Raw genomic sequence first — 27,862 nt, forward strand, 5'->3', positions numbered from 1 at the left:
AGCAGATGTTTCAAACTGTCTGAAATCTGTATGCTTTATTGGTGCATGCTTCTAACCAAAATGTAATCTAGAATATTTAGAGAATTATTAGAAATTAGTGTGGTTTCAATCTAAAACAATCAAAGAAGTAAAACAGTGAAAAAATACTTTCGAATATAAAAATAAATTTTGTTACATTCTGATTAGTAATATTAATCCCTGCGAAATTAAAGCTTTTGTACATTCTGGCTGATTTACCTACAAAATAAGTGAGATCATTTCTCTCTCAAACTGTTTTCTGTTTTCTTGTTCATAAATAAATCAGGCAAAGATTATGAGCCAGGTGGGACACCAAAAAGAGAGAGGCTTAGCGGAAATTACAAAACAAGAATAGTGTTTTGTTGTATCTTAACACTTTCAAAATAACATATCATGCTAAATTCATCTTTTTAAACCTCTAAATACATTTTATTAAGCACTTAGTGTCTACAGCATTCCAGAAAAGTTTAATTTAGACAAGACTGAAACTGACAAAAGGCAGAGATCTGTTTTTTCTCTTTTATTCTCCATATGTCTTTTGTTTGATGACTAAAGTCTGTCTCAAATCTTCCATAACATTTTGAAAAAACATGTTGAAAGTTGGATTTTTTATTTTTTGTATTTTTGTTAAAAGAACATCATACAGCTACTTTACTGAGTGTTTTTGCTACAGAACGAACTTTCTGAACTAAAATGTTCTCACGTCTGTAATTTTTCCGTTTTATGACTCAGCATTAATATCATGGGAGTCATAATTAGTCCTCAGCTATTTAAACCTGCAGCAGCAGCGAGGCCTCACGCTCACATCGCCTGAAGCTCCTGCAGCTGAAATGCTGCTGAGTTCGGATAATCGTTTCAATTCTAATCACTGAAACAAGCTTCAAAGTTGCTTTTCATTTTCCTTTGTCACTCATTTCTTTAAGAACTTTTAAGTTATTTTCCTGAGAACGGAGCTCTTTCTAAAGCAGACATCTTCATTCAGCGGCTCAAACAAAAGGCTGACTGTCTTCAGTGGGTGGTGAATGCGTTGCCCGCGGCTGCATGAAGGAAATAAAATGTCTTGCAGCCTCTTGTTGCTTTTGTTCACGCCAACATCCTACAGATTGTTTCTGAGTTCTTGCCAAGTAGCCTTGAGGAAAACTTTCTTCTATTTTGCCTGCTTGGCGTTGAAGATGATGTTATCTGATAGTGGGAAAGCACCATGTGGATGAAATGGAAACTTAGCTGAACTGAGAGGCAAGGAAAGGAGGGGATTAATTAGAGAAGCACCCAATGGTAACTCTGGAGGAGCTGCAGAGTCAACAAACCGGTACTGCACGTCATTTTACTGTTAGAAAAATATATATATCTTAATCTCCAAATACTACATTTCTACCAATATTTCTGCCCAAATTTCAATAGCAAATAGAAACTATAATGTTAAAATCAGCTTTCTGTTCATCCAGTGCTTTTATTTTATTTTGCTTTTAACAGTGAGCTAAATCTTTGCTGCCATCTGCTGGTTGTTGTGGTGTATGGATGCATCAGCGTGTCTGAAAATTTTTAATCTGTTTGTCCTGCTTTCTGCTTGTAGTTTGGACTTTATATGAATTATTGTTTGCATATAATAATTAATAATGTTTTATGCATTTTCACACTTCCTCATTAAGTGAAATGTAAATATTTTAAAGGTCCTGCTGCAGTTTCTCAGCTTTATCAGCTTCATGATATCAAGTTTCAGACACAGTTCTCATGCTCAGATGTTATTGTCCACCAGAAAACACTCCTGATGAAACACATCTGCCCCTCTACAATGAATAGTGGGGACAAAAACACAGCAGAGAGTAAAAAGCTGAACTTTTTATGGCTTAGTGGCCTGGAGCAACAGCAGACAGCGATCAGAACTGGTGCTTGGTGATGTTCTGGGTCATAAATCTGGAACGTTGAGTCAACATTTGGGATCATGTTATCAGACAGAAATGGATGGTGATGTGGTTTTATTAGTTTCTAATGCTTTTGATGTGTTTCTGCCTCACAGAGAGGAGGAGAATAAAGAGAAAGGAAATGAAGCTGCTGTGACTTATTAAGATAATTGCTGCAAAACTCTAAGTCATTTCCTGTTCAGTTGATATTCAGGTCTGGATAATACAATGATACACAAAATAAAAAAGCCTTTTTCTGCTTTTTCTGACACTGAAGTTAAATCTAAACTCTGAAAACCTGTTCCCCTCCTCGCCTGTGGGGGCGCTGCAATGAGAACCACTGATAGAAACAACAGAAAACCTCTGAAGATGACTCTCAGCACAACTTCCTTCTAAGCAAAAATGTATTTTAGTGGTTATTTGTCTGTGGCAAAGTTTCACAAGCCGTTTCTCCCACTAGCGCTTGACTTGTGCGTTTGTTTTGGTTGCATTTACCCAGAATGCTTTGAGTTCACTTCAACCAAACAACCTAAATAGAATTTCTCAAAAGATTCATTTACTTTTATTAAATTCATCAGTAAGATGTTTATTTAAACTTTTTCAGTTACAAATGTCTTCTCTTTCTGTCTCAGCTGTGAAAACACAACATCTTCCCAAGTATTTTTGGTCTGGTTTCTACTGCAAATGTGTTAGTAAATGTGAAATAAGACAAAATAACTTAAAAGTAACTTTTCAAGAAGATATAAAGGCTTGTTTTAAGTAAATAAGTACTTTATTTTGATGAGTTGCATTGGCAGATAAATTATCTTTTATCATGGAAAAAATGTCTTGTAAGTGTAATAATCTACCTTCATCAATATTGAAGAATTATTCACCTAAAACAAGCCTCTATATCTTTTGAAATAGTTTTGACTTATTTCAAATATAAACAACTTGGTAAGATTTTGTGTTTTTGCAGTGAGAGCGTTTCGTACATCTGCTAACAGCAGCAGCGTTGTCTGAATAAACAAATATGCCAAGCAGTTTTGGGTGTGGGAGGTCCGGCAGCTGGAATGTGGAACAGCTGGACGTCCCGCTTTGGCAGATGACTTGGACCCTATGACGATGAGGAGGAAGAGGAAGATGCCTCCTCCTCTCATCTGTGAGAACCTGGAAGTCTGGGGATTTTCACAGTGAGATGTCAGCTGCTGTCTCTCATTCATCACTTCGTGCTGCTGCTGTGTTTCTGTCCAGCTGTGCTGCTCATCACATTTCAACCAGAACAACACAAACTGATTCCTTCTGCGTTCGTCGTTCTGGTGGAAAAACGAGTAGCGAAGCACATGTCAGGGCTGTTTAGCTCAACCATGCCTTCCTATTTCTTATGGAACCTGATTCACTTTTCATCGGCTGTAGCTCATTTGTTTTCTGTCGCAACACGTGGAGAGTTTTCTCACAGAGTCATCTAATTTGTCAGCTGCGTCTCTCATTTTTCCACAGGATGTTCCTGCTTTTTCCCACAGTCTGGTGGCAGAAGAAATACTACATAAAAAAGCACACATTTATTTAGAAAACACTCAATAATTATTATTTTATGAACAAATACTAATGTTACTAATACATTGCATATTTGTATATATTTTTGGACAATTATTCCCTCTGGCATTGGCGGCTGTGCCGTTATGATGTATAACCATGGCACCAAGGTATTGTTTTTACACTTGATTTGCATCTCAAAAGCTACGTAGACCTTTGAGATGCAGAAAACCAGAGGAAGTTCAAATTATCTCTTCAATCAATCATGATGGACAAAGATCGAATCCCCTACTCCAACATTTCTCAAATTTCCAACTCTCCCTCCAAATAGAGATTTAAAAGGAGCTGAAAATCAATCATAAAGACATTGATTATACTTGCCTTCCTCTGAAACTGCGGGATGGATGGACATTTTTATGTTTTTCTTCTTGCTTCTCTTCAACAAAGGTCACAAATGTCAAATTAAAACTAACAATTATCCTGTTAATAGACTTATGCCATGTCATTTTACTGCTTGTTTTATTAATGCTGTAGAAGTATTAGGTGACTTCTACAGTCAATTGTTTTTGGAGAATTTTATTAAAAAGTATCAAATTGAAAATATAAAAACATGCCACACTTTTGAGATTTTTGCAGAACCGTCTTTCTCTTGAAGGCTTATTATATAAAGTTCCAACAAAATACATGAAGGTTTATAGATACAAGCATTTCCTCTGTCCTGTTTGCGTACCAGTCTAGAACTAACACAAATAATACTTCAAACTGAGTCTTGGGTCTGAATAAATTAATTTAATCTGAATATTTCAAGCTATTTCTGCAGATTGTGGGAGCCAGCTGTTTAGTCATTGAGGGAGGAGTTTCAGTGTGTTGGGGAAACTTTCTGTCATCACATCTCAGGTCTCCCCCTTTGCCCTGTTCACTGGGAGGATCTCTGAGCGGTTTATGTTTGGCTGCCGTTCAGCGGATGCTCAGTTGGCCCCGATCAGCGTGGATTTAACTGCTGAGCGGCTGGCTAACAGGTGGCGTCCAGGGGAAACAGTGGAGCTCTGTACAGAAGGGAAACAGCAGCAGCAGCATGTCGGGGATCCAGACATGGTCACTTCTCCTGGTTCTCTGTGCTGGCAGTTTGGAGGCTTGGTGGTTTTCCAACAAACCTCAACCTACAACAGGAAGCCCAACCACAGAAGGAGCCACCACTCCCAGCGGGGCGTTGGTGACGGAAGGGACCAAAATATCGCAGGTTGGGGAGGAAATCCTTAAAGTGGCAACAGGAATACGTCAGGTTGTTGACGATTGGGATGTGACTACAACCGCCTGGACTACCAGTGGAGGCCTGACAGGGACGGTGGAGACAACAAAGCCCAACATTACAGATAACAAAGGCAGGTTGAGAGGGGCGCTGGTGGAGCAATAGGTTGGGGAAGGGCATCGGTTTTGGTCCGGTTCAGAGATTTCTAGTGTTGACGCCACTTCCACTTCACCTTGCTTCCCTGTCCCCTCTGATTGGCCGATATGCAAACAGCCAAAGGTTTTCATGCTGCCAAACTTTTTCAATCACATTTCTGTGGAGGAGATGGAGGAGGTCCTGTGGGAGTGGGAGTGGGTGTGGCTTGTGAGGGCGGGGTGTCACCATGACACAGACCGGTTCCTCTGCCTCCTGCTGGCACCCAGGTGCCCGATTCCTGCTGCACCTCTTCCCTGTCTCAGCTTCTGCAAGGTGCAGCTGGACAGCTGCTGGGCCTCCCTGCAAAACGGGTGTCTCCCAGTGGAGCTGGTAGTAGCAGGAAAGGTAACCCGGTGGATTGAAATGTATCCTTAGTGCCGATGCATTTCAGATCTGGTCAATGTTGTTTGTGTCTGTTTTTTTAAATGTCTTTACATATTAACATAAGTTAATATGTTACATTTTTATTTTTATATTGGGCCAATATGTTGATAAAAAAATTAACAAACTGTTCAAATATTAATAAATATATTTCTCTGTATTCTCAAAATTAAATAATTTAGAATTTTACAATATTTGCATCAGAATAGTAAAAGTAAGAAATACTTGCAGGTCGGAGTTGGTAGTTGCTTAAATCTGGCGTCTTCAAGAATTTTTCTGTAAAATTTGCAATAGAATAAAAAAAACTTACACTGTCCTTATTATCAGGATTATTTCTACTTATTTAAGCATCGATGCATATCAATGAATTAGTAAATGTAGCTACTGGTTACTGTTTAGTGATACAAATCACTAAACTTCTTTGATTTGTGTCTTAGAGAATGAAACGAAACAATACAATAAGATGAAATTGTTTGACATTTCTGAGTCTCATTCACTGCGATTCTGGTTACTTAACATAAACAAAATCCCCTTTTATGCTTAAAACAGGTTGTATTGAAAAGAAATAATTTAGAAGCTTTTCTTCTTTTCTGTGGAATCGAAAGGGATGTGAATGCAAAAACTCTTTTTGTGTCTTGGTGTCTTCATAAATTTAGCAGTGCGGGGTTGTCAGCTAATTGTCAGGGTTAACCTCTGAACTGTGCTCCATAAAACTGTCAGTATATTTTCCCATAGGAAGAGTTTGTACAAATGTCTTGCATTTAATGAACAGAAGTTCCAGGTTCATGTTTAGATAACTTTTTCTGTCTCGTAAAGTAGAAATTAATTGGAACATTTTGCTCCAATTAAATTTACTCAGGGTGTTTTGGATTTAGCTTTGCATTGTGAAGAAAGGGATCAGAAATACAGCTGTGCTTCAATATAGTGTCATGGGGCTTTCCACTTGAAACACATGCAAAGAATCAACTTAAATTGATCAAAAATGTGGAAGAAATTAAAGAATTCAGGTCTTCCTCTTTCCCCTCTCTTTGTTAATGATCAACTTCTGCTTGATTTGCCCCAAACCACCTCAACTTCAAAGTTTTTCTTAATTTACTAACCTATTCTCTCACTCTTAGTGAAAACTCAACATCTTCAGCTCCTCCTCCAGTCTTAGTGATATATAGCCGTAGATATACGTCTGTATATCATAGCAGGTCTCACTGCCAACTTGTAAACCTTCCCTTTCTCTTGCAGCCTCCTGTCACAAATCATTCCTGAAACTTCCCGACCCAGAATCCTTGAACTCATTCATCTTCAAACTATTTACTCCCTGGAGCTTCTTCTCACACATGCATCGTGTTTCACTGTCACACGCTTTTATTCTTTACTCCCCATGTCTCCTGACTTTCTTACTCCTGATCCATAAAACTCACAATGTCATCTGCAAACATCGTAATTAATGAATGCATGTTCATCAGAGCACCGTTCATTACATTGGTGTGCTGAACGCTTCACCACTGGCTTCCAGTCTCACATAAATAAGGAGGGTTGCAAAGACTTTCATCAAATCAAACATGAGGCCATAACATAATCTGATTACCAATGTTTCCCAGAACATATTTAATCTACCAAATATCTAGCCTCAAAACTAGAAAACACCCAAACAAAACAACAATTCATCAGCTGACTTTATGGATTTTCATACCACACTGGCCTGCATTAATGCCTGACATTTACCAAATGTAGTTTTGGACATTCAATACTTATTTTCCTCCTGGGAAAAATAGTAAAGGATTTATCAGCTAATGTGGCAAATAACAATATGAGTAAGGATTAATGATTGGTAGGCCCAGACCAAAGCTAATAATTTGAGAAATAAATATTTATAACCAGTACAAACCAGCGGCTATTGTTGATTACCAGAGAAAATGTGCAAAGTTACCAAAATCGCAGAATCTGAACAGGTTACCTGGAGATCAGAACCATTTAATCACTGGCAGATTTAATAAAGACCATGGATGCTATAGCTTCTGCTGCAGTGGAAAGACGTTTCCAATGTGCAAGTTAATGCATATTAAGGGGCATTAGGCATTTAAACCGTTAAAATCAAAATAGGGAATGAAAACAAAACATTGTTAGAAATCACTACATAATTAGTTTTGGCACATATTCAGGTTTTTCTATCAGTTTTGTGCAATAATTTAGATTTTCATTGGATTAGCAGTAATAAAATTATGGGTTTTGTTTTTGTTCAGAATCAGTGGAGTCAGACGGGTTTCCCCTCATCCCAGTTCTGGTTTACATCTCCTCTTCATTGTGCTGACTTCTAATCAGTTGCTGGGATCTTCTCCTTTCCATAATCCCAGAGAGGGAAAGTCAGTGAGGTCGTCTGCTGTGGGAGAAACTTTTTTGGGTAGGGGTGGAAGCTGCAGATGACATTTATGATGGATGCTGTGGGTGGGAAATCGTTTTTTTCTTGGGGAAGACTGCCTATATTGTATCCTTGGTTTGGGAGAGGGCAACGATGTCGAGGTTGGAAAAAATAGAAGCCTTGTCGCTGGTGTGACACAAGACAGTTTGCGGCTTCTGCCAGGGGTCAAAGGGCAGCACCAGTCGCCTACCCTTTGAAACCAGCAACGCTTGCGGTAAATGTGTACTGGGCAGATAATTAGGAGATGAGCAGACTGATAGTGGGATGCTGTCTGAAAAAGGCTTTTATTGGAGCTTGGATTTGCCTTCTATGAACTTGAAGTGATATCAGCTGAAACACTTTCTTATACTTGGATACTATTTAAAGTCTCTACAAATTACCCTAATGTATTTTTGTCCAAAATTAGAGTACTTCGAGCTGGAGATTAAAGGAAGTAGTAAATCCAATTTCTAACCCTATTTCCTGAACAAAACACTCCTGAAGACAGTTGCTGCTGCACTTTTGAACAAAGTTGATTTCAGAAGACACCCAAAGCCAATTCTCTCCTCTTTTCTGCTTCTTGTAGGACTAATGAAGTAAATTTTTGAGATGATAAGACTCAACTGGAGGTGTAATGACAAGACATGAGAATGAGATTATATTTTAAAATCATGTCAATGAAAACTTGAAGGACAAACTTTATGCTGCAGAATAACTTTGTGTAGCTTGTTTATAGAGTTTTCACAGCTATATCTCTGATCTCTCAGGGCAGGAATACGGTTCTGTCTGTGGATCAGAGGTCAGTTGAAGGTGCAGCAGCTGTCTCACCTCTGTTGGTTAACAGGTTGGTCTCCAGAGGACAGAACTACAGCTGAGCAAAAATGTTTGTCTCTCTCTGACTGTGTGAACGCCAGTATTTGGTTTCAGGTTATTTGAGGATAAAGGGTATGATTCAGCACAGTGTGTCATTATTTGGTCAGATTAACATGCCTCTGCTGGGCTTGTTTGGCCTAATAAGGCAGGCAGCTTTTAAAATTAGGTAAAATTCAGTCATTACTGGAAATAGTACTAACAAAGATTGTGCACAATTAATCTTTTTTCTCTACCAATGAAGAGATTTTAGGTCAAGAAGAGAGTTAAGTAGTGTTTCTGAAGCCGTTTATGGTTTGTCTCATTAACAATGTAAAGTTTAAGTAACAAATCTTTGACTGGTTATTTTTATATTTTCTACAAGGAAATCTATATGTCTCCCCGGGGGGGATAGGAGGCCCTCTTCAACCTCTGGAGGAATCCTGTTTGCTCCAATATGACCTTCTGGCATGTTTCTACCACTCTTTTCTGTCAGTTTTATTCTTTTGGGGCTCTGTGCTTCATCCATCCAAGAGTCCCTCATGGTCCACTTTCCCATGGATATCTGACACGCATTTCCTTCCTCCTCCTATTTGCCCATCTGTCCATCTGAGCCTCTTACTACTGCTGGAAGAGGCTTTTCCTTCAAATTGTACACCAGTGATGGATTTCTCTGAGATATCTGGAAATGACATGTGAAACTGAATATGTCCAAGTCCTGGATGGAGGAATGGTCAGTCTCGATGATTCTCTCTGTAGAACTGAAATGAAACAGGACAGACTGAATAAAAAAACTGTTTCTGTCGAAGGTTGTACAACTTGAGTTGCAGGAAGACCAGTCTCTGCTGGGCAATATTTTTATCAGGTCTAGAGAAATGATTTTTAGGAACCAGGTGGTTCTGACCGCATCACTGGACGAACTGGACCAACCAGTTCAACGATTTAAAGGTTTATAAACTAAAATGAAGAGGAAATACATCTACTTTCTGTCTAATAATTCAGATTATTTAGTAAAATGTAAGATTCTAGGATGCAGTATGTATAAATCTGTTTTCTGAAGCCAGCTTAGAAGAACCTTAAATAACTTTACAGGTCAGGAATAGGTTGCATGTGTGATGAAATTAAAACTCTATGTCTGGTTTTTAGGCAGAAATGTTCCCTGTTCAGTGGAGGTTTATTTCATTACTTCTGGTTTATGTTTGTGCAGAAACTGTAGTCAGTTTAAACAACTTCCAGATGGGGAAATTTATTCAATCAGAGCAGAACTGGAGGGTCTTAATTAAAAGCAAGTTACCCTGCTGAAGTGAACTTTCTCTGCACACATGAGCTGCAACAGCTGCAGCAGCTGCATTCATGGGAGATGAACTGATAGCAGATGCCCTCAGTGGGAAGAAGACCACCCTGTCCCACCCCAGATTCAGCTGGATCAAAATCCCACAAAGGTCCAAGCTAAGCTAAACACAAGAAAACAATAATGAAGCATTGGTTACATTGGTTTCTCTTTGGGTAGAGAAACCCAAAGAGAATTTCCATAATTTGAATGTAACTTTAAAGCTGCTTTCTTTAAATTTACATCTAAACTAAGAGGAAGCAACTTAAAGTTTAGTTTGTCATAGAAATATTGTAGTCCCATCTGCTTAAGTGTAAAATCCTTGTACTGTTTCCTTTGGAATCTTAATAAATATAATCTTAATAAATTATACTAAGTAATATAATTATTTCCAGGAGTGAAACCAAACATTGTTTCCTTATCCAAAAAGATGCCAAAGCTTTTCCAGACCTGAAAGATTGAATATAGTTCCTTTAGTGAGTAACGCTGCTTCAAAGACACTGACATCACACTAATGTCTGCCATGAATCTGCACAAGGCCAGCATGTGTTCCCCCTGGTGATTGTTGGTGTATCAGAATGTGTTATTGCTCTCAAAGCTGTTACTTGTTCATTTTTAGCATATTTCAGTCTATGGGAGCTGGATTGTGTTCATAAGGTCCAGTCTTTGTCTCATAAATGTAGCTTATAATTCTGTGTCTCGTGTTTCTCTATCAAAATGTGTCTCAAATATTTTGCTCAAGGACTCTGCTAGATGAAATTTCAGGTTTCTTTTTAACCTTCAGTTTTATTTGTTTTTCGTCTGGTGCTCATTGCTCAATTAGATTTTTAGCTACCTTTGCAGCAGCTTGTGCCTGGTTTTCTTTAAAACTCCAACATAAGATTTCCTAACTAGTAATTGCACTGTTTGTTACAGAGTTCTTCCTCGTCCCCAGAAGAAGATATCTTGTTTAATTCAACACATTTTAATCAGTGGGTTATTCACAGAACTGCAGAATTTGAAGACATGGTGGATAATTTTATGCATCACTTTGAATCAGTTGTGTTAGAGCAAACCTGTGGAGGATGTGTTTTTATCTCAGGTTTAGAAATGTTTCAAAGGTTTCATTTTATCCTCTGTCTTGATCTCTCTTGCAGAAAAAAGTGGTGTCTTTTTGCACCAGCTGATTGGAGATCCTCCACCAGATTCAATACCTAAAGTTGTAGGGCCCCGAGGACCTGCCTACAGGTTTACCTCAGCATCGTCATCAGGACAACTGGCCCAGGACTTTGTTCCCAGTCCATTCTACAGGGACTTCACCATCATTTTCCGCCTCAGTCCTTCCACTCCCTCTGCATCCGTCCTCTTCTCCATCACAGACAGCACCCAGAAATTCATGTACATCGGTGTGAAGCTCAGCGCAGTGCAGTCTGGTCGTCAAAAGATCCAGTTCTTCTACACTGAACCTGATTCTGAGTCTTCATATGAGGCGGCCAGCTTTGAAGTTCCAAGGCTTGATAGCCATTGGAACGTTTTTGCTCTGTCTGTGTCTGACGAACAGGTCAGTTTTTTCACCCAGAATGTGACAGGGATCCAGAAGTGGTGAGGTTTGAGCGCTCGCCTGATCCGATGGACCTGGATGATGGAAGTATGATCTTTGTGGGTCAAGCAGGAAGAGCTGATCCAGACAAGTTTGAGGTAATAATTAAGTAACTCTTGCAATTGCCTTGGCACCACAGGTTTTATCTTCTTAGTCAAATGCATCAAACCTTACTCTGTCCATAATTCACGTCACGTTCACCTTGTATCTAGTTCTGTAAGATTTCTTTCTTTTTTATTTAACCTTTAATTGCCATTCCCTCGTGTATGTAAACAACACACTTCTTGACAAAAGCTCAACGTGTGTGCCAGTGTTCACATCGGCATGCAAGAGTGCAGGTTTCTCTAATGATGCAGGAGCAGATCCTTTGTCTGCAGGAGCAGATGCTGTTGCAAAGGTTTCTAAGTCCACAACAGCAACAGAGTGTCTGTGTCTGTGGAGCTCTCAGAGCTCTGTGATCTGTGATCAATCTCTCCCTCACTGTTCCCAATGACTACTTCTCAGCCTTTTGTAGGTCCACGTCAGATTTGTGTTACATAAATTCTCTGATGAAAGTTTCCAGACAGAGGCAAAAGACATGGACTCTTGTTGGAAAACTGTGGATTATAGGACAAGGTAAACTGTCCTATAATCCACAGTTTTCCAACAAGAGTCCATGTCTTTTTGCCTCTGTCTCCCATTCCTGTGCTCTGTCAAGAGTCCCTCTCTTCATAAATTTAACTAAACCTCTATGAATTCATGGTTCTATTGTCATACTTGAGTGCTTATAAGTTGTTTGTGTCTTTAAAGGGTGAAATTGAAAACCTAAGACTTGTGGGAAACCCTCAGGCATTTCAAGACTTTTGTGACCAAGACGATTTCCCAGATGAAGTGAGTTTTTCTGCAATCATTTCAATTAAAGTGAATCAACACTTTAGTTTAACACATTCCTTGTCGTGTCTCAGAGTTCTGGAGATGATGGCAACAGAAAGGCTGATGGGAAACAAACAGGAAAGACGGTAGGTTTGTAGACTTCTTTAGATTGTCCAATTAGAATATGATATGCCTGTTATAACTGTGTTGAGGATTTTGTGCATATTTATATTTAACATAAAAGAAATTTCAGTTTCACACTTTTGTCCCCTCAGGTCTCTTCTACATCCTTCCGTCCGGTCTCTAAGCCCACAAATTCACGCCAAATAGGAGCTGGAATCAGAACCTCAGGTGAAACCAAATCTAAACTAAATCAATAAATATAGTCAAAAGTTATAGAACAACTTGGAAAAGTGAAACAGAAGTGATACTTCAGAATCTAGAAACCTCTGCCAAAGATTACTAATCTTGTGTCAAAGTCTAGGCAGCTAAAATATGTATTTGACAATAATTGTCTGGAACAGAGTATGAAATTTTACCCCAAAGGCAAATTTTGTCCATTTTAATCTGCAACTGGAGCATTAAATATGACTCATAAGGCATAAGGTTGGCAAGGTCCACATAAACCTCCCAAAGTTAGTTTGGTTGATATTTACTCTGGGTTGTTTTCCATATTCTGACTGGATGAGGATCTGGAATGATAAACCAACAACTTTGCTATTTGGCTCAAATCTCTAGATGAGACTTTAATAATATCCATCTCACAAATCTAAGAAACCTTAGATTTGTTTACTTTTATTCATTGACCCTGTGTTACATGAATAAAGTAAGAGAAAACAACCACTGACCAAAAACATTAGCTTTCAGCAATCCATAAAAAGATAATCTTTCCTGCATAACCAAAGTGGACCAGGAGTTGAATCAGCCTTAAGAAATTACATTCAAAGAGTTTGTTGCACATTAGATTTATTAGACAAATTCTTCCCACCTGAAGTTATAGTCTAGCCAAAATGTAGAGAAATAAAAGTTGCAGACATGCTAGATTGCAATTTCCCATTAAATAGCCTTTGTTAGGGTTGTAATTTACTGCTAAATTATTTCCACAGAAACAAGACACTGACATCATGTATACTCTGGGGTAAACCCCACATCTTTCAAGAATCGGCAAAAGGCCAAAACTCTTTCCCCCTGGTGATTGTTGGTGTATGAAAATGTAATTATTGCTCTCAAATGTGCTGGTTGTTTATTTTTGTCCTGTTACAGTCTGTGGGAACTGGATTACCAGCAACTTTTTCTTCATCTGGTCCACATTATATCCTCTTATTTTATCCTCTGTCCTGGTCTCTCTTGCAGAAAAAAGTGGTGTCTTTTTGCACCAGCTGATTGGAGATCCTCCACCAGATTCAATAGCTAAAGTTACAGTGGCCCGAGGACCTGCCTACAGGTTTACCTCAGCATCGTCATCAGGACAACTGGCCCAGGACTTTGTTCCCAGTCCATTCTACAGGGACTTCACCATCATTTTCCACCTCAGTCCTTCCACTCCTGCTGCATCCGTCCTCTTCTCCATCACAGACAGCACCCAGAAATTCATGTACATCGGTGTGAAGCTCAGCGCAGTGCAGTCTGGTCGTCAAAAGATCCAGTTCTTCTACACTGAACCTGATTCTGAGTCTTCGTATGAGGCGGCCAGCTTTGAAGTTCCAAGGCTTGATAGCCATTGGAACGTTTTTGCTCTGTCTGTGTCTGACGAACAAGTCAGTTTTCACCCAGAATGTGACAGGGATCCAGAAGTGGTGAGGTTTGAGCGCTCGCCTGATCCGATGGACCTGGATGATGGAAGTATGATCTTTGTGGGTCAAGCAGGAAGAGCTGATCCAGACAAGTTTGAGGTAATAACTAAGTAACTCTTACAATTGGCTTGGCACCACAGGTTTTATCTTCTTGGATAATCTTGGATGCAAATCCAGAGCTAACAACCAGTTGAAAACAATTTAACATTTTCTGTCGTATCCCCTTATGGACTTTTGCTTTTGTTTCTTTTCCTCCTTTATTTTCCCCATTCTAGTTTATTCCCTCAGTTGGTTCAAGTGTTTGAGTTTTGGATTTGTTTGCTTCCGTATGATTTCACTCTAGTTTATTCCTTCTTATTCCAGGTGTTCGATATATTTTGCTAGACTTTCTGTTTAGGTCTCCCTCTATTGTCATTCTTTACCATTTACTCCGCTTCCCCAGATTCTAGTCATTTATCTCATCAAGTCTGACTCGCTGCACTCAGTTTCCCTAATTGGTTCCTTTGTCATTGCCACTCCCTCCTCTGTATATTTACCTCTCAGACTCGTTACTCGTCACTGGTTCCTTTTGTTTGCTTTCTTGTTTTTGGACTTAGAAGGCAGCACTTGGGTCCTGAAGACATGTTTTATATGAAGTGACCAAATAAAAGAAGCTGAAATATTCAAATGTCTCACCAGTGAGGAAATCTTAAGAATACATAGTATTCTGTAATTATTGTAGGCCTCAAACTTCCTCTGAGTTCTAGTTGTTAACTGTATTTTTCACAAATTTATGCTTCTACTGTTTTACTTCATTACTTATAAGTTATTTGTGTCTTTTAAGGGCGACATTGGAGAGATAAGACTTGTGGGAAACCTTCAGGCATTTCAGGGTTTCTGTGATTATGAGGATTACCCTGATGAAGTGAGTGTTTCTGTGAAAATCTTAATTGAAGTGAACAAACACATTTGTGTGACACGTTTCTTTTCATGTCAGGGTTCTGGTGACAGTGGCAACAAAGAAGCTGACAGGAGACAGAAAGAAAACACTAAGACGGTTGGTTTGCAAATGTCTTAGCTGGAATAATAACTATTTGATATAGTTGTGTATAGTTGTTTTTCTGGATATATAGAAAACAACGGGTTTGGTGGTGTTTTTGTTTTTCTTAGATCACTTTTCCACCCCTTCGTCCCGTACCTGAACCCCCAATTACATCCCAAACAGGAGCCAGAAGAGGAACCTCAGGTGAAAAGAACGAAAACTCAACTTGGAAGTGGTTTTACCAAGTTGTTGAATGGTTTGAAAATGTGAAAAAGAAATGTTTTTTCTGAGTACAGTAGCCTCTGCCAAAGATTACTCATGTAGCGTCAAAGTCTCATCAGCTGAAATATGCACTTGATACAACTTGTCTGGACCTGAGAATGAAGTTTTGCTCCAAGCGCCAAGTTTGTCAGTTGTAATCTGTAAGTGGAGCATTGAATATGCCACTCATAACAATCCACAGACCTGAAAAGGTCAACTTCTGTTACCTTAGTACCATTGCTTGGTTGTTCAGAGTTTTCTGAAAAAAAATATTGGATTCCTTTTGCTATCTTTGTGCACTCTGCATAAAGGAGATGTACAGGTAATTTTTGTAGGTTGGCCCCTCTGGGAAGGTCCTTTTATGTTTCATATTTTCACCATAAATAGACTTTAGTACACTATATCTCTCACTGCTGTTCACTTGAGTCTCAAAGTCTTAGAAATGTCTTTGTAAGCCTATCTGGACAAATGAATATTAATGAGTGTTTCTTGCCTCAAATGTCTTTAGATTGGGGCATCATATGTTGCATTTTAGGACTTTAAAACTTGTTTGATCATCTGAACCCACCTAGCCTAATTAGTATTTAGGATCATTCATGCTAACGTCACAAACTGCTTGCTTTGTAAGTTTTGCATTGGCTTTTACATTTGTCAATCCTGTAAGACCATGCTCTAAACAGGCTAACTTGTTGCTCTTCTTTAGGAGGCAAAGGTGAGAAGGGCGACAGAGGAGAGAAAGGTCTGAAAGGGGACAGAGGTCCTGCAGGGCCAAAGGGGGATTCAGGCTCCAGTTTGTCCTCTCAGGGTCGAGAGCAAGGCAACAAAGTAAGAAGTCTCTAATTTCTGAGTAAACATTTACATCTGACACAAATAACCAGTTTTCTTTTCTTCTTTCTAGGGAGAAAAGGGTAAAAAGGTATGTGAAGTGCATTTATTGGACTTTGGGGTAGTGGATTCTTATGTTTTTTCTGATGCTACAACAAAAATGTACAGGAATTAGGGAACCACAATGAAGTTTCAGGAAGTAGAGGCACTAATGGTGGATGATCTACTGTAATTTTCAAAGTGAAGGTTTAGAGAAGAAGTGAATGCTGGCATGGTGGAGTGGATGGCAGTAGGTATCAGGGCTGATTGGTAACAGAAAGAGAACTGTGACAGTGAAAGTGAAGCTATCAGTGGAACCATCAGTGATGTAGACATAAACAAAGTAAGACCAAACATCTAAAAGCTTGCCTACTTGTTATTCTCTCCAGGGTGATACTGGTTTTGGATACCCTGGCAAAAAGGGTGAACGTGGCGTTCAGGGGCCTCCTGGTCCTCCTGGTGCTCCAGGACCTTCGGCCGAGGTTGTCCGACTCGGCGATGGCTCCGTTGTGCAGCCGTTGGCTGGTCCAGCTGGGCCACCTGGGCCACCAGGGCTGGAAGGGCCTGAAGGACCTCAAGGGGCTGATGGACAGCCTGTAAGTGCAAGAAATTAAAATGGTTAAATAAAAATATTAGTTTGTGACCATTTCTTTTTCGTTTAGGGTGATCCAGGAGAGGATGGAAAAGTTGTAAGTGTCTTTTCAGCAGGACTTTTCTCTGAATTGACTGACTATTCATCAATTGACGTCTTTAATTTTATAATTTTTTTAGGGTCCTGCTGGACCGCAGGGTTCTCCAGGAATTCCAGGAACGGCTGGTATGAAAGGCCAAAAGGTGCGATACATGAAGCCATTATGCTAATCATGTGAAGTCTCGATTTATGATGATAATTTATTATCTCTGAATCATTCCAGGGTGAACCTGGAGAGGGTTCCCCTGGACCAAGAGGTCCCCCAGGTCTTCCAGGACCTCCAGGACCTGGCACTGGTGATCGTCCAGTATGTGAAAAGATCTTCCTTTCTAGCCAATGTTTGTCAAAACAAAAAATCTAACCACAGTGAATGTTTTTGTAGACATTTGTTGACATGGAGGGTTCAGGATTCCCAGACTTGGAAACTTTCCGGGTAAGTTGTTCACCATTGAGAAAAGTGTTAAAAAATATCACAGAATGGTAGTTGTGAAATGTGACGGACAGGGTCCACCTGGTCCTTCTGGGCCCCCTGGTCCGCCCGGCCGACCTGGGACACCTGGTACTTCAGTAGCCATCGGACCCGATGGTCCAGTAGCCTTTGGACCTCCTGGACCACCTGGACAAGATGGAGTGCCTGGCCTACCAGTGAGAATCCAATTTTATTTCATTGTATTTTGTTTGATTACTTAGTAGCTAAAGGGTTTAAATCTGCATTTCTGTTGTTTTCAGGGCCCACCTGGACCTCCTGGTCTCCCTGGTAGACCCGGGTCCAGAGGAGAAAAGGTAAAACTCATTATCATCTACGTTTGTGCCAGAAATTGGCACAAAAGTTTGTTGTTGCTTTTTAAATCAGACAGAAAGGATTCCACAAGGTAGTCAGGCTACTTTAGTTTTATTTAGGCCTGACCAACCTTCAAATTATTTAAAAAGAAACTATAAGACTCATCTTTATGATAAACTACAACCAGAACTATACACTTTCTGGGATGAAGGTAGTTCATTTTCAATGTTATGGTTTGACAATAGCGCCTCTTGCTGTCTGTAGCCATGTCAGTGTTTTCATTTTCTGCTTGCTAATGAAACCACCTGCTTTTATGATGCGTTTTGCCTTCAGCAATAATGTTTTAATTTCTATTATTTAGGGTGACGGTGGTGATCTTGGCCTTCCTGGTCCAGCTGGGGAAAAGGTTAGTTAAAATAGCTAAAAATAAAACGCACAAAGATTTGTTTACTGTTTAAAAATAATAGAAAATGCTGCTGCAAAACCACATAGATTCTCTGTTGCTTTCTTCTAGCAAGACACAACGGACTCCAACCCTTTCAATTACCTCTTCTCTTTCTTTGCTCCATCCTGGGTGTGTAATGGGTAGCAGGTACTGGGTTGGGTTACTTCTCTGCTGATCTGCTTTGCTTTTTAACGTTTTCCATTTCCATAAAGATGACAATGTTTCAGATAGAAATCTAATTCTTCTTCGTTTGTCTAAATATTTAGAAATCTGCCTTTGCTTTTCCACTTTTTGAATGTCTTCTTTCGGTTTTCCTCTAATTTTCTCCTTTAATTGTCTAACATAATTTTCCAATACAAAACACAATATTTCTGCTTGTAATCCTGACTCAGGGTGGTCAGGGTGATGCGGGAAGGCAGGGTACACCTGGACAGTCTGGTTTGGCAGGACTTCCAGGTCCCATGGGACCAGTTGGGCCTCCAGGGCCTCCTGGACCACCGGGGCCACCGTACCTCGCTGGCAGTGTGAGTCACGGTTTCAAAGTTAATCTCCTTTGAGGCAGGATTAAAAATTCAAAATCACAAAAGTGTATAACTGTTCAAATATTCTTTCTAATTCACATTTTCTCCATGCAGGGGAATCAAAATGAGGTGCTAAATGCCCTGCCTGGCCTCAGAGGCCCACCTGGACCACAGGTAGCCATATTGGACAGTTGGTTCTCTGATTATGTCATCCTTATACTTTCTGATCTGTATCATGTCTTCAGGGTCCACCTGGCATTGCTGGTCTACCTGTAAGTAATGGACATTTTCTTCAGCTGCTCTTGTAAAGACGTCAGATTGAGTTTTTGAAGCTCGTAAGATAAGAAAACATGATAAAATTTGTAAAGTTAAACCAATCAGTCACTTTCTGGAAATTGTCAAAACAATATTTGTACTAAATAAAAATATTGAAAACTATTATTTTTAGCAGAACTAAAAATCAACTTGACTGCTTTTTGATAAGCTGCAGCCTTGTTTTAGGTGTTGCTGTGGCAACTATTAGGAATAATTGTTTTTATTAAATATTTTATTTATGGTTTCAAACTGGCTTTTTTGATTGGTTATGTTTCCAAAGCATTTTTATATAAAACTTCCTGTATGTTTCCACCAATTAATATTTCTCTGATTAATATGTTTTATGTTTTATGACAATATTGTTTTTAAAATTAATTTTCGTGAAAAAAAATCTGGGATTTTCATCTTGCAGCTTTTTTTCTTAAAACTGGTAAATAATAAAACTGATTTTTGTGACAAATTTTGCAGAACAACCTTCACAAACACAAAAAAGATTAATTTTTACAAGATTTGCCTGTGTGCATCCATGCCCTACTTTATTTATTTGATCTATTAGTTAAAGTGAAAGGTAAAAATGTTTAATTGTGGTTTGTAGGGCAAGCCAGGTTTTCCAGGAGTTCATGGAGCTAAAGGAGCAGAGGGACCAAGGGGACCTCCTGGGATTCCAGGCATTGACGGATACCCTGGAACAATAGTACTGACCATCTTTATCATGCAATATTTCCAGACACATAATAGTTAAATGTGTCATTTAAGATACTAATCTTTACTTGTGCTGATTTCTCTAGGGTAAACAGGGAGAGAAAGGAGAGAAGGGAGAGACGGTGAGTTTCCTTTATTTCCTGAATAATAGCTAAAGAGGAATTTGTTGAATGAGATTCAGAAGATTGGTGAGGCTAATTGGTTTAAATGTTGAGAAAAAGATTATGTTTCCTCTAAGAGTGTAGGTGAAAAGTATGTGGATCTAGAGAAAAGTCAGAGAAACTGTAGTGTTGTATGATGAAAGAAGTGACCGTGGTTTGTTGATATTTGCAAGGGCAGCTAGAAGGTGGTGAGGTGTGCGGGTGAAGAAACCAATAGGTTAGATTGGCAAAATAATATTTCTTTCCAAATGGTTAAATCTATTGAGAAATGTCTAGAAATTTTGAATGAAAAATGTATGGGAATCTTGTCTTTGTACTGTCTAACTTTATTGTTATCTGCAAGAAAAATACCTTCTTGTTCAACCAAAGTATTTGCTTTAAAACTGTGTGTCGAATTTGGTATTTTGAGAAGAATCTTCATTATGTTGTTGAAAAAATTAGCTAATTTATATTGTATAGCTTTCTTTTAAAAAAATAAACTAAAAGGTGTTCCACCGGGTTCTACATTAAGACCTCTTTTGTTTTCTGTTTTTGTGTTATTTAATTGTTTGTTCAAACACTGATGCTAAAATGCCATTTCAGAATCTTATTTTAAACTTCAATTTTAAGTTTTGCAGGCCCTAATGGGCTTTAATCTTAAACTACAACACATTCATTAAGCGTTAACCCAAGTTCACATAAAAAATATTTTGCTGTTTCTTAAATTTACGTGTTTATTCTGAACTCAGGGCCGTCCAGGTCGAGATGGTGGACCACCTGGACCACCCGGACCGCCCGGCCAACCAGGACAGATTCTCTACCAGCCGTCATCTAGAGATGTGAGTCAGACCTCTAACTATAAATGTACATTAATTAATTGGAAAATGAAATTAACCCTTCAACTTTTCACCATCCTCTCCCTCCTTCACTGCACGGTCACTGCCTGCCTCACTGCTTGTTACTAACTAACCTAACTTTGTCTTGCTAGTTTAACGAGGTTTATTGGAACGATTTGGGACAGGTGAGTTGATGCTCCCCCTGTTCCCTAAACTAAACTAAAACTCACTGACGTTCACCAAGTAAGAACCAGGCTGTTCTTTCTTTAATGAGCCGTCTCTCCTTCTTTAGAGCGGATCAGGGCGAGCAGGATTCCCAGTACGTATCAATGCATCTACCAACCTCACTTTATTGAGACAAGCGTTCAACTTAAACTAATGGTGGTATGTCTTTTGATTTAGGGACCAGCGGGGCCTAAAGGAGACAAAGGGGATGCTGGTGCTCCAGGATATGCTCCTAAGGTGAGACAGTCCTATTAGTGAAAATCTGTCCACATCCCTCCACTAATAACGCAGATGAACAGATAAAACCTGGAAAATCTGGATCTGAACAACCATCACTAATGTAGTGGTCGATCTGAATAACTTCTAACCAGTGATGGTGGTTGCAGCAGTCTAGCTGTCAGATTTTTGCTCTCATTTTAAATGTTTTGAGAGAATATGTACTTTTTATCTTGCAGGGACAGAAAGGAGAGCCTGGCATTGTCATGGGACCTGACGGGAGGCCGTTATATCTGGGAGGCCTGACAGGACAGCCGGTACGTCAATGCACAACATCCTCTGCTCTTCCTGGCTTTCTTCATTCTTAAGTCTCAGACATTGAGCCACTGGCACATGAATTATATATAATTAAGAGTTAAAGTGACTGATGGTGTTGATTCGCAGGGGGAGAGAGGAAGTCCTGGCCCAGTGGGACCTCCTGTATGTACTGATTTAATACGTTTTCATCTTTTTGACAAGATACCAGGATTGTGCAAGTTTGACAAGAGTAACTATTTCTCCAGGGTCCGCGGGGTCCTTCTGGGCCAAAAGGAGAGATTGGTATTCCTGGGAGATCAGTATGTTTCTGTTGCGTTAAGAAAACATTTAAACTATTGTTTTTATTAAGATAAGAAAATGACTGAAGGATGACTTTAATATTTCAGGGTCGACCAGGATTAAACGGGGTCAAAGGAGAGAAGGGAGACTCTGGCGGTGGGTCTGGATACGGTTACCCTGTAAGTGCTTTGAAAAGCTTTGGTGTTGGAACAAGTGAGTCATGAAGACGTTATTCATTGCTTGTTATTTCTCAGGGAATCGCGGGACCTCCGGGGCCCCCCGGTCCCCCCGGACCTCCAGGCGTGAGTTGGGTGGAGACATCTCATTCCCATTTAGATCAAGGAACGATGACTTTGTCTCTGACTGTTTCCTCTCTTTGCTTTAGGGGCGTGATGAATACTCAAGGTATTACGCAGGTAAGTTTTCAGACTTTCTTTCATACAAATCAAAGTTTCACAAAGGAAATCTGCTGCTATTTATGTTTTCATTCCTCTTTTTTTTGCATAGTTAAAGGAGAGAAAGGCGATCCTGGACCACCAGGAATACTTGAAATTCAAGGTAGCATTAGTTAATGTTCATATATAAAATTAATACAACATGAGGTAAATATTTGCCTCTTCTTCAGGTCTGGGAACAGGCTTTGACTTTTACACTTTAAAGGTAAAATCACCCACTATTTCCACCATTCTATCTGCGTTACAGATTAAATCAGTTCGTTTCTAAGTGAAAATCGATTTGGTTTTGTCCAGAATGAGTTGAAAGGTGAGGCTGGTTTAAAAGGAGAGAAAGGAGAACCAGGCGGCGGCTATTATGACCCCCGATACGGAGGAGGAGCTGGCTCACCAGGACCACCTGGACCACAAGTAAGACCACCATCTACATCCATTTCCTCAGTATTTGGTAGAATTATCCTTGAACGGTATGACTTGGGTCAAATGTTTTGGGTTTCCGTCCTCAAGCTTCTCATAATAGTTGCTGGAGTTGTCTGTACTCATGTATTATTACTTGAACTGCTGAATTTGGCATCTTCAAGGATGAGCCAGACTTTTTTACAGGATGCATCCCTACTTTAGTGGGTCACAGACATTCAAGCACTGATTAAATGTTTATAAAGTCTAGAAATGTTACACATGTGATTGATTTTATGAAAATATATGTTTATAAGTTAAATAAATGTCCACTTGAAAATTAATCCACAACATAGAAGCATGATATTTTCTGTTAACACTTGTACTCTGAAAACATACAATATAAATATTTTACAGCTATAAGCGACACAAAGACTGATCTGGCATTTTCTGTTACTAGTTTGAACATACTAGCATTAAAAAACACTAGAAGTTATTAACTCTGAATGGAAAAAAAAAAACCCACATTTCTATATTTTCTTGTCTGGGTAAAATTCCAATATGCTGATTTAGGGATGATCAAAGTTGTCTCTCTGACCAGGGTCCAAAAGGAGAATCAGTTGTTGGTCCACCGGGCCCTCAGGGGCCTCCTGGAGCCCCAGGAAGAGGTTATGACGGTCGACCTGGAACACCAGGCCCACCAGGCCCACCCGGACCTCCAGGTTCATCCTTGTCTGGGCCCTATGGAGGAACACAGTGTGAGTCCAGTTAAAAAAACAAACTCAAACTATGAAAGATTATTCCCTCTCCTAATTTAAAGTTAATTCCTCTAAGTAATTTGTAAGAAAATTTCTTTTTTCTCATACTTAACTTTATTCTTTGAAAAATTAAGATTGGTATTTTGGTAAATTTTTTTGAGATATGACTGCAAACATAGGACGGATATAAGTTTTATTATTTTAATTATTTATTTTTGTATATAGTACCACAGAAAATAGGACGATAAACCATTGTGGTGCTTAGGATTAAATTTTATGTCTGTGAAAAATTTATTAAATGCTAAAAGACTTTTGTTTTCTTGTTTGGCTTCTGCTGTTTGCATTTTTCCACATTTCTAATTTCATAACTAAAAACTTAACACAATAAAATATGTGACTAGTAGTTGTAGTGGATAGAGTCAGCAGCTTACTGGCTTTTTCTTAATTTTCTGGAGAAACTGAGTTTTTAAAAAAATTGTAGAAGAAAAAGAAAAATACCCAAAACTTTTGTCTAAAATGTGTTAAAGGTATTTTTTTTGTTGTTTTATTACAGCTATCAGTATTCCTGGACCCCCAGGACCTCCTGGAACTCCAGGTCTTCCAGGACTTTCTTCAGGAGTGAGTTTTTATATACAGATATTTTTAAATTGTCTCAGACATTATGAAATATATATCATAGACAAGGATAATTGTTGAAATAATTACTTGAAAACCGTGAAACTGAACAATCTTCATGGACTTGCAGCTGTTTTTTTTCTGCTGTTGGATCTATGAATGAATAAAACAGGCTAAGGAGATGCAGAGTCATGTCTTGGTGTTTTCAGGTGACAGTGTTTCGGTCTTATGACACCATGGCGGCCACAGCTAGAAGACAGCCTGAAGGATCTCTGGTGTACGTTATCGACCAAACAGATCTCTACGTACGAGTCCGGGATGGAGTCCGACAAGTTCAGGTGAAACTTGTTCTGAGTAATGATTCAACATTTGCCACAAACACTTTTTAAACATACATTTTTTTTTATTTTCAGCTTGGGAACTACATTTCTTTACCAAGTGAATCGGTGAGTGTGGTTTAATGTTTTATGTTTTTAAAACACACAACTCTTCTTGTTTTTTAAGCCATTAAACATTTTTTTCAGGGCGTCGCAGTCGAGGCGTTGCCTCCCGTCATCCAGTCCCCATCACAGTCAAACCCAGACTCTGATCCCCGGTATCGACCCGACTCACGATACCAGACAGATCTGGTTTACCCACAGCCGTCGAATCCCAGATACCCGAGTTACACGGATCGCGTCAACCTGCCGGACGGTCGATATTTGGACCCCCGCTACCCGGTCACCCGTCCTCAGAGACCGCCGCCTCCGGTTCCCCAGGCTCCCATCCACAGACACACTTCAGGACCAGCAGTAAGACAAGATGGAAGTATATTTATAATGAAATGAAGAGCAAGTCTTGGTGAAAATAATATTTTGACTACACAGTTACTAACCCCCTCAAAGAGCAATTCCTATACTAGAAACAGCTGAAGGATTTTCTTTTTCACGTCACTTTTTGAAAGAAAAGATCTTTGCTTGTTTTACTACATGAATAGAACAAGCAATTGTTACTCAGTGGCTGAGCATCCAGATGCTTTTTACCTGCAGTTTTGGATTTGCACCCTGTAGGATTTTGGTTGCATTCCAAAAATGTCAGTTTTGGTTTTTTACATGGCTTTTGTCCTACAGGACGTCTTCTTCTTATTGCCACTCCTCTATTATACCCAGATATATTGCATGGACAACTTCAACAACCAAGAGAATCCCCTCCTTCATTGTTTTCTGAAGAATTCAGTCAGTCTAAATCCTCTCCATCTGTGCGAGTATTCTTTGAGATGATTTGTTTCCTCAGCTCCACCTGATTGCGCTGAACAGCCCTCAGAAGGGCGGCATGCGCGGCATCGCCGGCGCAGATTTCCTGTGCTTCAGCCAGGCCCAGGCCATCGGGATGAAGGGAACTTTCCGAGCCTTCCTGTCCTCCAAACTGGAAGATCTCAACAGCATCGTTTACAGCTCCAACAGGGAGAACGTGCCAATAGTCAATCTGAAGGTGCTGAAACTAATCTGCTTGATTAAATCAATCCCTAAAGTTGTAAAAGCTAATTCTGATGCATGTTTGGTTGCAGGATGAGGTTTTGTTCGACAACTGGAACCGCATTTTCAGCGATAGCAGAATGAGGGACAACGTTTCGATCTACTCCTTCGACGGCAAAGATGTTCTCCAAGATGACTCATGGTGAGGCAACACCTTACACAAAACTAAAACCTGAAAGTAAAGGGTCGCTACAGCCGCTTTGTTTGTTGCTCCAAGGCCAGAGAAGATGATGTGGCATGGGTCAACAAGCAGGGGTCAGCGGGATGTTGACAACTACTGCGAGGCGTGGCGCGTCGGGGAACGGGCGCTAACGGGCATGGCGTCGCCGCTGCAGAGCCGCAGCCTGCTGCAGCGGAGCTCCAGCAGCTGCTCCAGCTCCTATATCGTGCTGTGTGTCGAGAACAGCTACATCCGTGACAGCAGGCAAAGATAGATCTAATCTTTAATTTGTCTGGACACCATTTGTGTTGCATTGTATATATGTTTTTATCATGAAATATCACTTTATGTTTGTTTAGCCTGGATTTATGGTGCTAGAGAGAATCATCCTACACATCTGGTTAAACTCAGGTGACTCAGTCTTATGTTGGAGGTTTATCATTGTTTTCTTGCTTACCTTTGGTTTCAAACTACTTCCCTACTCTAAGATTAAGGCGGGTCAGAAATTAATCTTCCTTTATTGTAGTTCATTCATCCATAATATCCATCCACCCTTCCTTTGTTCTCTGACTTTCTGATATTAAGTCACATGGGTAACAAGTTCAGGAGGGAAACCTGTTCCAAGTGATTCTCTGCAGATATATTAGGAGATTCCAGGACATTTGGAAGGTAATACTGTCCCCCAAATGGATTCTGGGTGTCTTCACGTATCTCCTCAGTGCAAAATGCCTGGAGAAAACTCTAAAGACCATCCAGTGAGGCATCCAAAGCACCTCAATTTCTTTCAATGTGGATGAGCAGTGGCTCTACCAATAGATCTACTATGGTTTGGTTAGAATCAAATAGCAAAAAGATGAGTTCCTGACCAAACTTTAGCTTAGTGAAGATAGATGTGCTTTTTCCCAGGAAGCTCAACTTTGTGCCAACAATGCGAACAGCGATCACAACTCTTGGATACGCCAACAAAAAGAATTGGCAAACAAGGTCGTAAATATTCTCCACATCCACAAAATCAATTTGGATTGGATAATTAAACTTCCCAAATGGCAAACACCTAATTACAGTACCCTTTCTGAATATAGAGTACTCTTTCTGAATATCCAACACCCAGAAAGACACTTGTCCAAGTTTTTGTTTGAAACAATTTTCACACCAAAAACTGTCCAGTAATTTCTGTTAGGTCAGCATGACTTGAGAGCTGATCGTACCAGAGGAACCACTCTGAACAATAATGGTTGTTTTCTGACCCAGTTACAGTTCAAAGGCCTGAGAACTGTTAGGATAACCTTCATAATTGAGACATTACAGTAATGATGTGCAAAGATGAACAAGTTGCCAGAAACTCCTGGTTGTTTGGAGGAGAAACAGTTACGGTTTTTGCCATATGAAGACTAAGACATCTGCTTTGCTTCAGTGCTATGTTCACTTGTCTTTTCCACGTTGGAGAGTGGCTTAGAAGAATGGGCTTTCAAATTAAAAGTTGAATTTTTCAATTTCTCCAGGAAGTGATGATGCTACTGTAACACATTTTTATCTGGACTTAGGGACTATAGCCGCCCGCTGAAAACTGTTGCTTATAGCTGATTGTTTTAATAGTTCTGACAAATAATATTCTTCAATATGTATTATTATGCAGAGTGGAAACATCTACAGTCTATTTTATCTCTGCTTTCGGTTGTTCAGCCAATCAGCTGCAAAGAAAATATGTATTGGCTGCCTTGCAAACCCCAGCCAATGGTAGCATTATTTTTTGGCATTTCAGCTTCCCCTGCTGCCTTTTTTTATGTTTTTAGATATGTTCAGCCAAAAACATGCAAATAACTTGGAATCAGATTCCACAGAAAAATAGGTGAGTAGGTGTTTAAATCCAGTAAATCCAAGTGACTGAACAAACCAAAGATTAGATGATTCTTCTCTGTGAAATGTATATTTTTCACTTCTGTACACTGACTGCAGCCCAAGGCACATGAGTATTATCAATTTATCACTTTGCTACAAGATGGAGAATATTTTAAAACTATATTTTATATCAATAACAAAGGGATATTTATTAGGTTTTTTTTAAATCAACTGCTTTTTTACTCAGACTCTAACATGTGATGTGATTTGCTTTCAAAGTTTGAGAGCATAGATATAAATTGTATGAACAGATATGTAAGGATTCAGCCATTAACCTGCTGTGCACTGTTTTTATTATAACTTCAGCTGGAGATTGCTTCTCTGTCATCCTGGAAAGAGATGTCATGGTTGAATAAACTTGTGTGGGAAAATGTGATGGTGCATTTTTTAAAATTACTT

At 39.5% G+C, this 27,862-nt stretch overlaps 1 protein-coding gene across 1 annotated transcript; it reads left to right on the forward strand.

The window, feature by feature from the left end:
- The first annotated feature begins 4,423 nt into the window (after nucleotides 1–4,423).
- LOC129353790 (collagen alpha-1(XVIII) chain-like) lies at nucleotides 4,424–27,839 on the forward strand. The gene is given in 47 exon segments (XM_055023233.1): nucleotides 4,424–4,816; nucleotides 10,967–11,385; nucleotides 11,388–11,507; nucleotides 12,199–12,279; nucleotides 12,354–12,407; nucleotides 12,537–12,612; nucleotides 13,615–14,153; nucleotides 14,878–14,958; nucleotides 15,031–15,090; nucleotides 15,204–15,279; nucleotides 16,040–16,161; nucleotides 16,235–16,252; nucleotides 16,590–16,796; nucleotides 16,863–16,889; nucleotides 16,972–17,034; nucleotides 17,115–17,198; nucleotides 17,274–17,324; nucleotides 17,396–17,536; nucleotides 17,621–17,674; nucleotides 18,034–18,078; nucleotides 18,187–18,246; nucleotides 18,510–18,641; nucleotides 18,753–18,812; nucleotides 18,884–18,910; nucleotides 19,549–19,647; nucleotides 19,742–19,777; nucleotides 20,545–20,634; nucleotides 20,784–20,816; nucleotides 20,924–20,950; nucleotides 21,034–21,093; nucleotides 21,312–21,389; nucleotides 21,517–21,552; nucleotides 21,636–21,689; nucleotides 21,777–21,848; nucleotides 21,924–21,971; nucleotides 22,055–22,085; nucleotides 22,177–22,227; nucleotides 22,295–22,329; nucleotides 22,419–22,532; nucleotides 23,119–23,275; nucleotides 23,829–23,893; nucleotides 24,100–24,228; nucleotides 24,304–24,336; nucleotides 24,415–24,681; nucleotides 25,163–25,360; nucleotides 25,437–25,546; nucleotides 25,622–27,839. Coding segments are annotated over 47 exon segments (4,944 nt in total). The 5' UTR covers nucleotides 4,424–4,509; the 3' UTR covers nucleotides 25,839–27,839.
- The last annotated feature ends 23 nt before the right edge of the window (nucleotides 27,840–27,862 follow it).

The sequence above is a fragment of the Poeciliopsis prolifica genome, unplaced genomic scaffold, assembly GCF_027474105.1.
Source record: "Poeciliopsis prolifica strain line A6 unplaced genomic scaffold, Auburn_PproV2 SCAFFOLD097, whole genome shotgun sequence".
Lineage (NCBI taxonomy): Eukaryota > Metazoa > Chordata > Actinopteri > Cyprinodontiformes > Poeciliidae > Poeciliopsis > Poeciliopsis prolifica.